Genomic DNA, 14004 nt, shown 5'->3' with positions numbered 1-14004 from the left:
TGCAAGACAGAATAAGAGACACAGATGCATAGAACAGTCTTATGGACTCTGAGGGAGAAGGTGAGGGTGGGACGTTCTGGGAGAATAGCATTGAAACATGTATATTATCATATGTGAAACAGAACACCATTCCAGGTTCAATGCATGAGACAAATGCTCAGGGCTGGGGCAATGGGATGACCCAGAGGGATGGGATGGGGAGGGAGGTAGGAGGGGGGTTCAGGATGGGGAACACATGTCAACCCATGGCTGATTCATGTCAATGTATGGCAAAAACCACTACAATATTGTAAAGTAATTAGCCCCCAACTAAAATAAATAAATTTATTAAAAAAAAAAAAAGAGTATTGCCTATGATTCAAAAAGTTGAGGACATAGATATTTCCCCCTTAATCACTCACATGTCTTGTTAAGAATTAGGGTAAATCTCAGGTGCTAGAATGCAATATACTCCAATATGATCTGGTCTAGGAGGTTGGGGAAGGCTTTCCTAATGATACAATATGAATTGATATTGAAGGATGGGTGCTCGTTAACCAGGTAAAGTGGAAGTGGGATGAGGAGGGTTATAGGCAAAGTAGCTGCTGCTGCTTTTGCTGATAAGTCACTTCAGTCGTCTCCGACTCTGTGTGACCCCATAGACAGCAGCCCACCAGGCTCCGCCGTCCCTGGGATTCTCCAGGCAAGAACACTGGACATTTCCTTCTCCAATGCATGAAAGTGAAAAGTGAAAGTGAAGTCGCTCAGTCGTGTCTGACTCTTCGCGACCCCATGGACTGCAGCCTACCAGGCTCCTCTGTCCATGGGATTTTCTAGGCAAGAGTACTGGAGTAGGTTGCCATTGCCTTCTGCATAGGCAAAATAGACTGTGTGATAAAGGCCCTGAGCCAAAAAAAAGCAACATTTGTTAAAGGAAATAGATGCAGGATCAGTGTTCCTAGAGCACAACACAAAGTCATAATGTACTTTGGAAGAAGAGCAGTTGTAGAGACTCACTAGGCAATGTTCAAAATTCTTTACCCAGTATGATGGAGATGGTAGAGACAAATGAAATTCACATGTGACGTGAACATCCAACCTTATCCAAATTTCAAATTTTACCCTTTTGCAAAACTTCTAAATATAATTATTTCAGTAGTGAAAGATGAGTTGTTTTTACCACTTTCTTATTATTCTTATATCTTATCTAGTTAGTTCACACTGCCAGAAGTATTTGTAAAGTGCAATAGGCTCAACGTATAATATTGAAAGAGAAAGTAACTACAGGAATGTGTAATCAACAAATGAGATATATCTATTTTTCCAGGAATTTTATTGTTGGATCTCCTTAGCATGTTTTCCCCTCTCTCTTCCAAGTTAGATCACATCTGATCTACAGTGTTGAACCTCATCAACTATCATCTCTAGGAAGGTTTGTAATTTTTTTGAGAGATAATCCTCTGGTGCTATAAATTTACATCTCTTCTTAACTTCTAAATTTATTTTTTGTCCAAATGAAAACATTAAACAAAAGTCTACCTTGTATGACCTACTATAACAGAGTCATTGTCTCACAGGTAAAAGTATCATTCATTTCACTCTAATGGGTTAATATGAAAAATGTCAATAGCATAAATATTTGAAATTTTTCTGGTTCTGTAGAAATATGGAGAAGAATGTTTAGTATTTTTTTTTCCACTCTTCATAATCCACAATTGATGAAAAGTGACTCTTCCAACAAGAGAACAAGAATTTTATTTAAGCAATTGGGAAATAAAATGACAAAAACTATTTGAGATTATTTAAAGAACAGATCCATGGAAAATAGCGAGTTCTCTGATACCGTTTTCCCCCAGCTTTGTTGAGATACAATTGACAAATGTTATTGTGTAAGTTTAGTACAATGTGATGATTTGATACGTATTAGGAAATGATTACCACACTAAGGTTAGTTAACACATCCTTCACCTCACACAGTAACTGCTTTTTTCTGTGGTAACAACATTTAGGATCTATTCTCTTAGCAAATTTCAAGTGTACAGTACAGTATTGTTAACTATAGTCACCATGTTTTATATTACATGTGCAGAATGTATTCATTTTATAAAAGAAAATGTGTAGCTTTTGGCCATTACTGCCACGCTTCAGCCCCTGGTAGCCATCAACCTGCTTTCTATGAATTTGACTTTTTAAATTCTACATATTAGTGAGATCGGGAAGTATTTGTCTAAGAGTTTTTTGGTGGAGTATTTGAGTTTACTAAATATGTAATCATGTCATCGACAAACGAAGACAATTTTACTTCTTCCTTTCTGATTTGGACTCCTTTTATTTCTCTTTCTTGCCTAATTGCTCTGGCTAGGACTTTTTGTACTATGTTGATTGGTAGTGGTGAGAGTAGGCACTCTTGTTCCTTATTTTAGAGCAGAAGTGTTCAACCTTTCACCATTAAATATGATGTTAGCTGTTTGGTTTGCCATGCATGTGTATGTTGAGGTATATTCCTTCTATATCCAATCTATCGAGAGTTTTTTATCATTAAAGGGTATTCTATTTTGTCAAATTCCTTTTCCTCATCTATTGAGAAAATCGTATGATTTTAATCTTTCATTCTATTAATGTGATGAATCCTATTTATTGATTTGCATATATTATACCATCTTTACAATCCTTGAAATAAATCCCACTTGGTCATTGTGTACAATCCTTTTAATGTTGAATTTCATTTGCTAGTATTTTGTTCACAATAATTGAACCTGTGTTCATCAGGCTGTGCCCCCCCAGCTGGATGGTGGCCCTGTTGGACTCTGTGTTCAATCCTGGCTGCAGTCTGCAATCATGCACTCTGCTGGCTGAAATTCACTCTAAGTCTCTGGCTGGGATCCCTGGTGGAGCAGGGCCTCCAGCTGTACCTTGCAGTTGGGTGGTGCTGGAGTCTGTGATCTCTAAGGGTTGCTATCCAAGTTTCCTGGCCATGTGGAGCCTCAGGCTACATACCATGACTGGGAAGGGTGGCCAGCTGGGCTCTGCCTAGAAGAGGAAAATTGCTGTTGTTCAGCCTTTAGGAGGCAGTGTGGGCTCAACATGAGAATGCCTAGGGTCATGCTTTGGGCTCCCATGCCATGCCATGGGACTGGAAGTTATGTTCTGTGGTTGGATGGGGCAGCCAGCTTGGCTCTCTGCCTCAGCTGGGTTCCAGGGTGAGCATCACAGCTGCTCAAGGTCTCTGGCTGGGCTTGCTGGTCAGGCAGGGCTGGAGGCTACGTCTAGCAGCTGAGCGGAGCCGTAGACTTGCTTCACTGTCTAGGCAAGTGTACAATGGGCTCTGCCACTGGGACAGCCTATTGGCTGTGGACCGAAACTGAGAAAAATTTCCTACTAAGCTCTCTGGCCAGACAGGGCCACCAACTTGGGTCTACAGATGGACAGTCGCTGGCTGGAATCTAAGATCAGGTGTCACTACCAGCAGAAAGTTGTCTGTCAAGATCTATAAGCTCCTCCACCCCACTTCTAGCTGTTCTCCAGGTAAATCCCATAAGGCAATACCTTAGAGGGTTTCCTGGAAAGCTTTCTGCATGCTGGAGAAGTTGGGTATCTGCCTTGGGCCCTCCTTTTTGCCCTGGAGAAATTATAGGCCAAGGCGGTGGGGGAGGGGACCTCCTGGGTGTGGCAGCATACTGGCCTGGGGCAGAGGAGATTTGGCCAAAAGGAAACAAGTACCCTTGCCCTTTTAATGTGTTTTTCCTTGATTTTTGTGGCCCAGGTGTGTGCTTCAGCTTCATCCCCATGTTCTGGGATCTTCACAAAGGCATCTTGTCTGTGTGCAGTGCTAGTCACTCTTTCTATGACAGGAACTGAAGTCAGGAACCATTCATTTTGCCATTTTGCTCTGATGCAGTTTTTCCATACCCAAGTCTCCCTAATCTGAAGTCCCATTACCAGATGTTTCTCTGTATTTATAGTGATATATTGATTTCCTTAAAAGAATAATTTGATATCATCCAGGTGTGGCTAATGATAAGAAAAGGTTAATGTGGAAAGTCTATGATTATTAGTAAAACGCTTTCTCAAATCACAGCTCTCAGATTCCAGTGAGAGAATATTGAATCAAAGGACTGAAAGGGCAGAAGAAATTGAACAATGGTTCAATTTCGTAATAGATGTTATTTATCATTTTTATTAAATTTTGTGCTTTAGCCATGTGCTTTGCATTGACTAGGATACTCCTCAACACTTTCTATGAATAAGACAGATGACAAGTCTTACTTCCATTTTTGGATTAAGAAAATGAGTCCAAAATAGCTAAAATGCTTGCCTTGAGCAACAGAGAAAGTCAAAAAGGTCAAAGTAGAAATTCTGATTACTACTTAAATCACTCTTAAGTTCCTGAATGTTGGATCAAATCATCACTTAGGTTGAAAACAATTACTTTCTTATATTTATAAGTCAATCAGTCATTAAATATTTATTTCATATCTACTCTATGATTTACAGTGAACTTTATGGTATGGGAAATGTACCATGATTCTTCAGCTGAATGTCACACAAATTCAGCTTGGATAAAGAAGAACCTGTAATAAACCACAGGGACACATAATTAAATACATTATGGGATTAACTAAAAAATGTGTGTTGGACTTTGCATTAGTCCTTAAACATTTGAAGGAGATTGTCTGTAGAGTAGATGTTGATTTGGATGATGTGTGTATGTGGTTTACAATTTGATGAAAGGCATATATTAAAAGGATTCTCTGCCTTTGGTTCATAAAGGAGTTAAGACTGAATAGAATTGAGGATAGTAAATACAGTCAACTAGAGAAGTTGACTGTATCGTGGTCACTTATGGCAGTACCTTTAAATCAGGAAAACGAGTGTGATTTGAGGATGGAAGCCACTGAAGGCATTTCTGAAGGGAATCCTATGGTCAAAGTGACAACTGGGCAAAATTGTCAGCTCTGCTAGAGTTTATGAAGACAAATCTGGGTTCAGCAAAATCTAGCTGAAGAGTTTTTGCAATAAACAGGCATGAACATGTCTAGGTTGGGATTGGAGATAAAAGGGCAGATGAAGGAGAAATTTAGTGAAAAAGTCAAACATTTGTGCCTGACTTACTTTGGAGGATTAAGAGGAGGGGTCATAGGTGACTCCATGGTGTCAAGCCTATGCTGTACTGTCCTGTCTAACTCTTTGCCACCTGTTGGACTGTAGCCCACCAGGCTCCTATGTCCATGGGATTTTTCAGGCAAAAGTACTGGAGTGGTTGCCAGTTCTTTCTCCAGGGGATCTTCCCAATCCAGGGATTGAACTTGGGTCTCCTGTGTCTCCTGCATTTCAGGCAGATACTTTACCTGCTGAGCCATCAGGGAAGCCCAACCTGAATGAGATAAATAAACAAATAAAGGAGCATGTGACTGAACAGACATGTTTGATAGCAAACTTCTGATTTCCTTTTTTGAGGTGATTGGAGATTAGAGCACATTTTCATTTGTGAAGTGCTAAATTTGAGGTAGTGATAATTCCATCTGGACGCATCCCCTGATCAACAGATTATAAGTCAAGAACTCAGGTGAGAGGAGAGGATTTAGATACACATTGTTAATATTCTTGGGAAGGCTTGTACATAACGCCTCTCTTCCCTCTTTGAATTATAAATCAATTAAGATGTAAGTGGAAATTTTAAAGCAGATAGAATAAAAGATCATCTTTATTGTTGATGCAGCTAATATAGAAGAAAATGATTCATAGCTAAGGGCAAGTGGGCTTTCTACCATTGAACTCTGAGGTTAGAAAGATTTCCTCACTCCCTTGCAGGTAGTCTTGTACCATTTCACACCTCTTGCTTTGGGTCTCTGACCCTGGAAAACTGAAGACATGAAGCAGTACAGCAGAATTAATGCCCTCTGAGGCCAGGATGGCTCCCAAGAGAGAAAAGATGTATAGTCAACTATTTTTTTTTCTCTTTTCTTTCCCAACTCACCAGTAAGTTTAGGGCACAACTTTTCTAGAATGAGGCTAAGAGTGTCTCCCTGAAATGGTGGTTTCTACATGGGAGTAAATATCAGTTACGGGAAAGAACCACTCCTTTTTCTCACCCCAACACTTCAGAAGTGCTCTGTATCGAAATGGACCTTCATGGGTTCAGAAAACATGTATTTTGTATCTACAATCTGACAGTCATGGTACCTGGAAAATGTTAATTGCCCAAAAAATAGTTTTTGATTAAATCGGTAAATAAAATTGGCAGTTGAAGATGATGGATTTCCGTTGCAGAGAGTGTAAAAAGAGAAAAGTGTAGCCCCATGAAATAAACTTGCCTGAGATGGGTGGGAAATGGAGCAAGGCAAGGGAATGAAATGGGAAAAGGACAGAGGGCCCCTAGTAAGATTGTGGATCTGAGATGGCTGTCTATTTTGCATGATGACACGAAGTGTTGTAGTTTGAGAATACTTCCGTTGATGTCATTCTCTATTTTTTCCATATTTTGATCAATTTGACAGCTATTCTAGTCTTTGTGGTTTCAGGAATGTGATTAAAGAAAAGATGTCCAACAGTGATTACTGTTTCATCTTCTGATTCATCAAAAACACAATTTTCAGCCTTAATGGGCATGTTTCAGCTTTAACGGGCATGTTTCAGCCTTAACAGGGTTGTTGTGACATATTACTTAAGACTTTATTAGATGCAGGTAACAAAAACCAGGTCAAGTAATGAAGCAAAGGAGGGAATGGGATGTATCGTTATAGCCATATATATGAAGAACCATTTGTCAGGAATGTGGTCTGGCCTCAGAGAGGGTCCCAGGCCTGGAACAGAGAGCTACAGGAAGCTGGGAAACATTCTCTCCATTTTTTATCTCCATCCCTGTGTGAGTCTATTCTACTTCCCTGTATCCAGTGCCTGAGTTTACACACATCTTCCAATCAAGAGAAAAACTCAGATGAACTCTCAGATCTTATAGTCAGGTAATAAATTTTAACCCCAAGCAGAATCCAGTTATGGCTTTCAGGTCCCTGCACAACTGAATGGGTACATATTTTAGAGGAGGAAGAATTCTCAGAGACTGCACTCATTATAAAATGTTTCCTCTCTGTCACACACATACTGCACATACACAGACACATTCATGTAAAACATGAATAAATCCAGAAGTTAGAAAGACTAAGAAGAGGGAAATGCAGCCAGCAAGATAAATATAGCTAATGCTTAACAAATGCATATTACCTGCCTTTAGCACTATTTAAGCACTAACTATACACTAACTCATTTATCCTCACGACAACATTTGGAGGTCCTCACTCTTAGGAAAAAACAAAGGCAAGCTGGAATCAAGTCCAAAGCATCCAAAATCACACAGTAAGTGTCTGGAACATTTCAGATGTCTTTAAATAAAAACGTTTAAAAAGTATTCATATTCTCCAGCCACCAAATGTTTTATTTTTAGTCTGTTCATAATTATTGAATTTGCTTACTGGGAAAAAGTGCAGGAAACCTCCATTGGTAAAAGGATTGATAATGGGAAGGATTGATGAAAGTACTACTGGTTCTTTGGGATACTCATAGGTCACCGTGTGTCCTGATATTTACCTGGAGGATACCTTATCCAGCTGTGGGAAGGTGTTAAGAGTGGAAGTGTAATTTGCCAGCTTCTCTTACCACTGGAAAGTCCTGCAAATAGTAAAACAATTCAACTCAAATTATAGACCTGACTTCCACAATTCTACCCTGAGCCTATAGCTAGGAAAAATGATTCTACTTCTTATTAACAATTCCATGTTCCTTTTAGTTTCTTGGTTTCAGAAATTTTTTTAGTAGGGGTGAAGTGAGCAGTGGATAGGACGACAGGGAGATTTGGATGAACTGCCAATTTTAATTGGAAATTTTTAACACTTCCTCAGAAATTGTTTATATCAAACACATAAGACATGAAGCTATAGAATGTTTGAAAATAGTAATTATATTTATATAATTAATTATATAAATTATTATTAATTATATATAAATTATATGTTGATGTATAAAATTGTATATACATATGTGTGTATTTAATACCCAATAAGAAAATATTATTTTCAGCATCCATGTACTACCCACAGAAATTTAGTTTCTGTTAGAACTCAATGAAAACCACCTAAATCTCAAGGAATCAGTGTCTTGGAGACTATGATGATAATACAGTAAAATTAGAAATTGAAAAGTATAGCTTTAAAAAGTCTATAAATCTGTCCTCATGGGTAAAAAATTTATAGAATACTTAGAACTACATGATAGTGAAGAGCACAAACAAGCCAGCAATTTTCCGTGACAGTTAAAGCATTTAGGAGGGAAATTTGGAAGGCAAGGAGAATGGAGGTGCAGATAAAGGGGAAAAAATAACAATAGTACCAACAGCATAACAGCAACAAAACCAGGCGAAGTATTGTCCATGTTGATCAAGATGATGGGTCATGAACTGAGAAACTGCTTAATAGTATTTTTAAAAAGATAATAGTTTTGAAAAAATTAACTGCAGTAATGCAATAAGAATGTGTTCCATTCAGATCAGTTTTTAGAATGATTGTTGTTGTTGTTTAGTCCATAAATTGTGTCCAGTTCTTTGAGATCCCAAGGACTGTAGCCCCTCAAGCTCCTCTGTCCATGGAATTTCTGAGGCAAGAATACTGGACTGGGTTGCCATTTCCTTGTTCAGTGGTAGGGGGTTGTTTTACAGGAAATTAAATTGATACTGAGGAGCTGTGATAGAAATGTTTGTACCAATGAAATATCAATGCATGTTATATATTACCATTAATTTTTTCGTTATTTATGCCTCTGTCATCCATAAAAGACAGAGTAAAACATTAAGAAGAATAAAGATGGTTAGTTTGTTAGCAAGAGAAGTCCATTGCATTTGTGGATTACTGCAATCTTCTGCTTCATTATCCAGGGAATTCAATCCTGTTTTCTAGATTTCAGAGAAAAACGAAACATAGAACAAACTTCCTCACTTCTCAGCTTGCCTGGCCAAATTTTTGACCTAATCATCTGAAGTTGCCAGGCAGTATAATTTTCAAATACTAATATCACATGAATCATAAGATATTCTCCACAATTTAACTCCATACTAAATGAAGCAACAAAAAGAAGCCTTGAGATGGACTTATTAACCTTTCAGCTATATAATAAGACAAATATGGCAAAGGGAGATCATTCCAGAGACTTTCATTTGAGTTCCAATATGAATATGAATTTTAAATTACTTCTTATCCTATAAAATCTTTTTCCTTCATTGAGCAAATATGAGTCTTATCTGCATCATACCAATGCAAAGCTAATTTATACTTTTAAACTAGAAATTTACCATTGCAACCCTGGGTTGCTTTATACACCATTTCCTATCTTAGATGGATTTTCCAGGTTATAAGTAACAGAATGAGTTGTGATGTTTTATAACATGCATTAAAATTTCTCTCACTGGTGACATATGTTTCTATCACAATTTCTCAATATTCCAATTTGCTGTTAAATTATTTCCATCCCTTTGTTAGAAACTAGTCTTTTTATAGATGTACAATATTATGTAGTTTAATGGAATAATTTAATTTATTCAACATATAAAAGCAACTACTGTGTGCTGTAGTTGATTGTTATGTACTGTTTTTCTCAAGTAATTAACAGTGAAAAAGAGACCCATGAACAAATTTAAGACAGTGTTACAAAGGCTGGATAGAGGCATGCATGGGGGCTTATGGGCGCTTTTAAGAGTAAAACCAAATCCCACCTAAAGAAAATAGAGATGAGATCCTGGAGGGGTGATGCATAAACCTGGCATTAAAGGTTAACCAGGCAAAGGCGGTATGGGAGGGTTGAGATTGTGAAAAGCATTCTAGCTAGTGGGTGCAACGTGTGTAATGCCATGGAGGAAGAAATTGTACAGAGTGCACAGGGACCATGATAGACTCCAAGCTTGTGCTTCTCTCCACAGGACAGGCCAGTAAATCAAAAGACAAGCTGTTGGGGAAGGGAATAGTGACTTTATTTGGAAAGCAAGCAGACCGGGAAGGTGGCAGGTTAGTGTTCCAAAGAATCATCTTTACCTAAGTTGGAATTCAGGGTTATTTTATACAAAAAGGGGAGGGAGTGTGGCTGGTTGTTGCAAACTCCTTATTTCAGGAATCCTTTGTTCTTGCAGCTGTCCACATGGGTCAGGTCACGGGGTTCCTATGTTATTCTCTGTCTGCAACTTTTTATCTCCATATGAATGGAAAAGTGTTATACCTTTAAAAATTAGAGCCTTGAGAATGGGGCCGTTCTGTATGTTTCAGGCTTTAGGTAACATTCTTTTACAAATCATGCTGGACCAGCATAACTAAGCACAGACAACAGAACACAAGGGTTAGAGTTAGGAATAAGGAACAGATCCAGTGTGGAATCAAGTTTGTTCTTCTCTACTACAGGACCTCAAGTGGTGTTTGTGGGAGGTATAAAGGCGTAAAGCTGGAGAAGTAAGCAAAGGTCGTATGGGACGGCATACAACATTGGTGAACAATCAATCTTTATACGATTCCTTGGAGGAAGCAAGGGGAAGTTTCACAAAACCCCATAGTGGGTAGAGACTAGATTCTAACATGTAAGAAGAATCACAATAAATCGGTCCTGAGAGTTTTCCAGACAAGAAAGAACGTCAATAAGTAAACCAGAGCTGTGGACATTGAGACTGAGATAAAAGGGTGTGTTAATTTCCTATTGCTATAATACAATGGTGCTAAGAAATTACTAGATAGTTAAATGGGGGCTTCCCAGGTGGCTTTCGTGGTAAAGAACCCACCCACCAATGCAGGGGACATAAGAGATGCAAGTTCGATCCCTGGGTCAGGAAGATCCGCTGGAGGAGGGCATGGCAACCCACTCCAGTATTCTTTCCTGGAGAATCCCATGGACAGGGGAGCCTGGTGAGCTACAGTCCATAGGGTCACAAAGAGTCAGACATGACTGAAGCAACTTAGCACCCACGCACATATTTAAATGGCTTAAAACAATGCAAATGTATTACCTTACCCCTTTGGAGGTCAGAAGTCTGAAATAGGTCTTGTGTGGCTAAAATCAAGATATCAGCAAAACTGTGTTCCTTCTGGTTGCTTTCAGGGAGAACCTGCTTCTTTGCCTTCTCCAGATTTCCTGCATATTCCTTGGTTCATTTTCTCTTCCTCATGTCACCCTGACTTCTGTTTTGTCATCACATCTCTGACTGTGACCCTCCTGTCTCCCTCTTATAATGACTCACGTTGGGACTGACTTACCCAGATAATGCTATCTTATATTATTATCCTCATCTCACAAATCCTTACCTGAATCCCCTTTACAAAGTTCATTTTACCGTGTATGAACAGGTATGAGGGATAAAGATGGAAACATTTTTGATGGGTCATTATTCTGTCTACCACAAGGGACAAGTTGAAAAAATATTTAGGAGGACTTAGTAATTTATGAAGATGGTGTGGAATAAGTGAAAGAGAAAGGAAAACACTCCTAGCTGTTTAACTTAGCTGACTTTAAGAGGTGCCATGAGCTGGGATGGCATATACTGGAGGAAGAATTGTTCAGGTTATGCAAATTGTCATTCATATGTGAGGTATGGAGAATGTAGAGGTGGAGGTACCTGTGGAACTTCAAGCCAATAGGAGATATCTAGTTATCTAGCAGGCATGTTGCTATCGGAACCTGAAACCTGGATGAAAATTGTGTTGGAAGTCTAGATTTGGATGTTTTCAGACAACAGAGTGGAGGCCATGTTGGATGAAGACACATCGGAAGAAATTGAGGGTGGGAAGAACAACAGGAAGCCGACTTTAGGGATGTTTGGAAGAGAAGCCCTCAACTCTGACTGAAAAGGTTTTGTTAGAAAATTGCTGGAGAGAATATCTCAGGAGCCCAGGCAACAGAGCAATAGTTTTTACACTGTACTCCTCAAAGTCCCACTAGGGGTTACCCTATTTCACGATAGCAAAGAGGAGTGAATAAGTGGGACCCCGCACCTGTCACCAAAATCAAAATGACTGTGCTTTTATTTGTGTCATAGGTTCAAATGGGGTTTTATTTAAATGAGGGTGTTTGTTAGAAAATTGTATTAAAATACGAAAATCTCCAGAGTCGAGAATTTGGGGTAGAGTGAATGATGAACATCACACAGTTGCTTGGCTCGAGCATAGGGCGAATGCAGCCAAAATGATGCAGCTGCAATTGCTCTTGTCAATGTGTGTAATTAACGATTCGTGTTGTTGGTTCCCTATAGTCTCATAGCATCTTGTGCAAAGTTTGATTGTGGCTCTTTTCATATTCCATTTTCATTTTTGTTTTACTTCTATGTATCCTCCTCTAGATTATGAACACACTTAAAAATCTCCCCAGTGGCTTTCATCTTTGTATTGCAAGAATAAAAAGATGAAGAAAAAAAACATTCCCTAGACTTTATCCTGGGGAGAAATTTTGCCTGTCTTCAGATAAAGAGACAGACCTCAGAAGCATGCTTAAACAAAATACCGTGCCTGCTAAACTGCTTTGTGGGAGAAAGAGAGAGAGATTGTTTTGTTCCTGGGGAGAGAGGAGAGGAAAAGGAAGAATGAACAAAGAATAAAAAGAAAAAGGAAGAAAGCAAAGGGAATGCAGGAGATCTTAAGATACAACTCTGGCCCATAAATTGTCAATAACATTTCTATACTTGTAAATCCTTTCCTTTAAAACAATAACTGATAAAGGTTATGAATTTTGGGCTGAGCTGGTATAGAGCAAAACAGAGATAGTGTGTATAGAGGAAGTATTTGGCAGAAATGCCATGGAAATGTAATATCTTGGAATTTGAAGAGATCAAAAAGAGGCTTTGAACTTTAGCAAAAAAAAAAAAGTGTATTTGAATTAGGATATTTTAGGACAGTGGTGCTCAATAGAAATATAATGTGAATTGCAAAAGACAAACCCACATAGGTAATTTAAAATGTTCTTGTAGTCACATTAAAAAAAGTAAAAATAAACAGTATTTTAATAATTTATTTAACAAAATATATCCAAAATATTTTCACTTAAACATGTAATTAATGTAAAACTATTAATGAAATATGTCACATTCCTTTTTAAAATGCTAATTCTTTGAAAACTGGTGTGCATTTTGTACTCAGTACATTTCAATTTAAACTAATCACATTCAAGGACTCAACATGTAACTAGTGGCTTCTATATTAGACATTAAAACTCTAGATTTCCATATTATAGGTAACATGCAGCTGATAGTAACAGTTCATTTTCAGTGCTCCTCTAATATTGTTGAACTTGAACCAAATATAGAACTACATCTTTGATGATGCTAAACCAGTAATACATTCTCACCATAGCTGCCTAACTGTTGGATGCACATAAGTTAAGATTCAGCAGAGCATCAGTGAACACAGTTTCTTGAGTAGAAAGCGAACGTTTAAGCATCAGGTCTTCGATCCATTCTCTCCCTTTACTTGGAAAATGCCTCCAAGAAAGAACAAAGGTGACCCAGCAGTCTTCTTATAAACATCCTAATTACAGAACTGCTCGGAAATGCACTAATGGTATTTAGTAGTTCGAGAGTCTTCTGTGAAATGCTGTGAGCAGATGCACCTGGTCTGTCCATGATTGCTTATGGGAGTCTGTGAATTTGGTGGAATGAAATCTATGGATGTGTGGGCATCACCTTTCAGGAAATGTCATGGTATTTGGTATAAAATGAAGTTATTTCACAATTAAAATAGATCCCTTCTGTGTAGGTAGTGTAGGCACACATATTATTAGTGATCTCATGTTAATCAGGGCTGGAAGGTATTCTGATGTGGCAAGAAACACCAGGGAAGCTGTAGGAGGCCTTCTAGACCTCTTTGTTTTGCTTGTTTTGTGGATTGATTTAAAACTCAAAAGACTCAGCTGGTAAAACGTCTGCCTGCAATGCTGGAGACTGGCTTCAGTCCCTAGGTTGGGAAAATCCCCTGGAGAAGGAAACTTCCACAGCTGCTAGTCTTTCTTACAGGTGAG

The 14004-nt window shown here is 38.5% G+C and overlaps 1 protein-coding gene across 1 annotated transcript in view; it reads left to right on the top strand.

Moving 5' to 3' along the window:
• Positions 1 to 14004, top strand: part of SLC7A11 (solute carrier family 7 member 11) — a 979966-nt gene that overhangs the window by 756412 nt on the left and 209550 nt on the right. Inside the window, exon 12 of the mRNA XM_081540538.1 lies at positions 9941 to 10025. Within this exon, the coding sequence (XP_081396664.1) occupies positions 9941 to 10025 (85 nt within the window). The remainder of the gene's footprint in view (positions 1 to 9940; positions 10026 to 14004) is intronic.

This window comes from Giraffa tippelskirchi, chromosome 11 (assembly GCF_054371585.1).
Source record: "Giraffa tippelskirchi isolate mGirTip1 chromosome 11, T2T-mGirTip1v1.2.pri, whole genome shotgun sequence".
NCBI lineage: Eukaryota > Metazoa > Chordata > Mammalia > Artiodactyla > Giraffidae > Giraffa > Giraffa tippelskirchi.
This window is presented reverse-complemented; position numbering and strand designations above follow the sequence as displayed.